At 57.7% G+C, this 3103-nt stretch overlaps 1 protein-coding gene across 1 annotated transcript; it reads right to left on the bottom strand.

The window, feature by feature from the left end:
- Positions 1–2025: 2025 nt before the first annotated feature.
- LOC103676238 (calmodulin) lies at positions 2026–2796 on the bottom strand. Its single transcript, XM_008705400.2, has one exon. It carries the CDS (start codon positions 2674–2676, stop codon positions 2227–2229), a length of 450 nt encoding a protein of 149 aa, XP_008703622.1. The 5' UTR covers positions 2677–2796; the 3' UTR covers positions 2026–2226.
- Between the last annotated feature and the right edge of the window lie 307 nt (positions 2797–3103).

Here is a 3103-nt window from a genome sequence, read left to right as displayed (position 1 = left end):
CCACCAGTTCCAATCTTTCCAGTACGGCGTGCATGACACTTAGCGGAGCACGCTGTCGACACGACCACACGGGGAGCAGAAGAGCCAGCAACCCTGGAGCTGGCTGCCAGCTGGCCAAGCACAGCGGGAAGGCTTCGGTGGAGACGGCCTCCGGCCCTTGCCTCCTGCTGCCGGCCCACAGCGGCCCTGAGATTGCCCTCACCGTTGCCTGGGGGAGCTTACTAGTCCCTTGGATAAGCCACATCTTTCCTCAAAGTCAGGGGGAGAAAAGTTTTGTTGTTGTTGTTGTTATTTTAAAGAAAGAAAATCGATTTTACACTCCACCCGCTCCAGGAGTGGTCCTCAGCCGTTTGGGGCCGTGGGACAGTGAAATACCCACTTCCATTCGGGGGCACTTTGTAAGGACTCTTCATTTTTCAGAGTAAGAACATGAAAAAAAAAAAAAAAAAAAAGCTCGCAAAGCTATCAGCTGCCATCACGGTGGCTTCACGGAAGAAAGGACACGTAACATGGAAAATACAGAAAAAATTTAAACACGGCATACATTAGGCTAGTCGAAAAAGTCTTTTACTCTCTCTGTTTCCACACAGAGCCTGGAAACCTTCATCTCGGGCCAGGGTGGCATTTAGGACTCTCTAATTTAGAAACTCAGACCTCTGTGACTACGTCTGTAAGGCGACAGGGACTTTCTGGAGGGAACCACCCCATCCTGCCACTCCTTCCCTCACCACACAGGGGCTGATGGCTGCCTTTGCCCCATCTCCTCATTGTCACGTCAGTACCTTCCCCAGTTCCCATACTTCTGTCATCTAGCTCCCTGGCCCATCCCCTTCTTCCCTCAGAAACTTAGGGGACTCCCTCCCTGCCTCAGACCCCGCAGGCCGCCAGCCCTCCCAGCCCTCGACCCTGGACCTGCCCTGCCGCGTCTGACACCTGCCGGGCTTTGGACGGGGCCTGGCTGTACTTGGGACTTGGTCTGAGGACAGGGCTGGGGAGAAGGAGACCGCAGCATGTGAGGGTCACAGGAGACTGGGATGACCCACTGACGATGTCATCTGAGCCACAGCCCCCCTTGGTGACCTGGCCCTGCCCCCCTCCACTGGGGGTACACTGGACGGGCTCTGCAGCTCACCCACCACCCGCGATGCAATGAGGGGCAGGCGAGAAAGGGCGGGCGCTAGTATTTTGCAATAACCCCCCTGGGAAGCTGGCTCTACCTCTCCACCCTGAGCTGAGAACCACTGACTTGGCACAGCTAGGAGAAGATCAAGTCAGTCGTCGCCAAAAGCAAAAGAAAAACTCATTTCATGAAGACAGAAGCAGAAGCCCACCATCACACAACACCCAGGGCCGCACAGCTGGTCGCAGACGATGCTGGAAAACCATGTGTGTTTTCCTCCTGAGGCCTGGGGCTCATCCTGCGTCTCCTACGACCCCGGGATTTCATTCCGATGCCACCCTGGGCCTCGGTTTCCTCCGGGCAGGGTGACCTGGAATGAAGCCATCTTTGAGAACCGGGACAAGGAAGGGAGCCTTGCAAACTGAGACGAACAGCCTCCAACGGGCCTGATTTTGGGGGGCCACGCTGCAATGCCGCAAACCCCAATTCAAATGGGGTTGGAGGCAACAGAGGATGACCATATGCAAAGGATGGTAATTTATTGTTTGTGGTGTAGACAGTGCTCCAGTCACAGGCTCTGGTTTCCAGCCTCTGGGCCGGACTCAGGAGCTCAGGCAGAACCTTGAGCCAAAAAAAAGTGCCTCTTGTATCCTCTCCCAGCCTGACACACCCCTCCTGCACCTGTTCTCCTCCTCGGGCATCCCGGAGACGCTGGAGGAGGACTGTCTGGCCAGTGAAGGGGGTAGACGTGCAAAAGAAACCCAAATGCCACCAGCTGGAAGCCTTGATTTTCCACTTTCCAACCAAACTTTCAAACACCAGCACACACCACCCTTGGAGCTCACATTCCTTTTATTCAACCACTACATTGCTTTGGGTTTCCTCACGACAGCCCAGTGAGGCAGGGGGCTCCCCATTTCTCTACAACAGCAGCTCCGGGCACAGAGCACGCGGAACCCAGGCCCAAGTGAGGCCGGGCTTTCCCACCGGTAAGGAATTTCCCATCCACCACCCAGACTTCCCCTTTACTTCCCCTGCCACAGAAGCAGGGGCCCCGAGAAGGCGTGAGGACCAGAGTCAGGCAGGAGACGGACCAGGGCCGGGCCTCACTTCTGGGAGAGGATGCGCAAGAACTCCTCGTAGTTCACCTGCCCGTCCTTGTCCACGTCGGCCTCCTGGATCATGGCGTCCAGCTCCTCCTGGGAAAGCTTCTCGCCCAGTGTGGCCATGGCCTGCTTGAGCTCGTCCACACTGATGTGGCCATTGCCGTCCAGGTCGAAGGCACGGAAGACCTCCCGCATGTCGTGCTCGCTGCCCCAGGACTTCATCCTCTTGACCATCTCTGCCAGGAACTCTTGGAAGCTGATGACACCGTCGCCATCCGTGTCCACCAGTGCGATGAGCTTCTTCAGCTCGTCTTCCGACAGGTCCTCGCCCAGGTCCCGCATCACGGCGCCCAGCTCCTGGGTGTTGATGGTGCCATCCCCGTTCGTGTCAAATCTGGAGAAAGCCGCCTTGAACTCGGCCACCTGTTCTTCAGACAGCTGCTCGGCCATGTCACTGACACCTGTCACGGAGCTTCCGACCTTGCTGCCAGCCGGCTCAAAGGGCTCACGTCAGGGCTGGGGACCAGCAACTGGGACGGGCAGCCAAGTCTGTGTGAGGGCAGAGCTCCATGGCAGCCTTGCCATGGGATGGGAACCCCCTCCTTTTCTGCAACTGGAACAGAGGGAGGGGAAAGGCTCTCCACCCTTCCATGTCCTTGGGCGAAATCCTCCTCCCAGGGAGGGACAGACCAGCAGCACACCAGAAATGCAGGAATTGGAGTGGCAGGGCCCGCCCAGGAGAGGCTGGAGGGAGCCAGTGTGGGGGCCATCAGAGGCCTGCCAGCTTCTCCAGGCCCCGACTGCAGACATGCCACTTTGGACGTCACAGAGACCATGGCTGGGAAGGGAAAGGGAGCCTCCCTCGATGGACACGGCA

The sequence above is a fragment of the Ursus maritimus genome, unplaced genomic scaffold, assembly GCF_017311325.1.
Source record: "Ursus maritimus isolate PB19 unplaced genomic scaffold, ASM1731132v1 scaffold_31, whole genome shotgun sequence".
NCBI lineage: Eukaryota > Metazoa > Chordata > Mammalia > Carnivora > Ursidae > Ursus > Ursus maritimus.
Note: the sequence above shows the minus strand (reverse complement) of the source record. Positions and strands in the feature narration are given on the sequence as shown.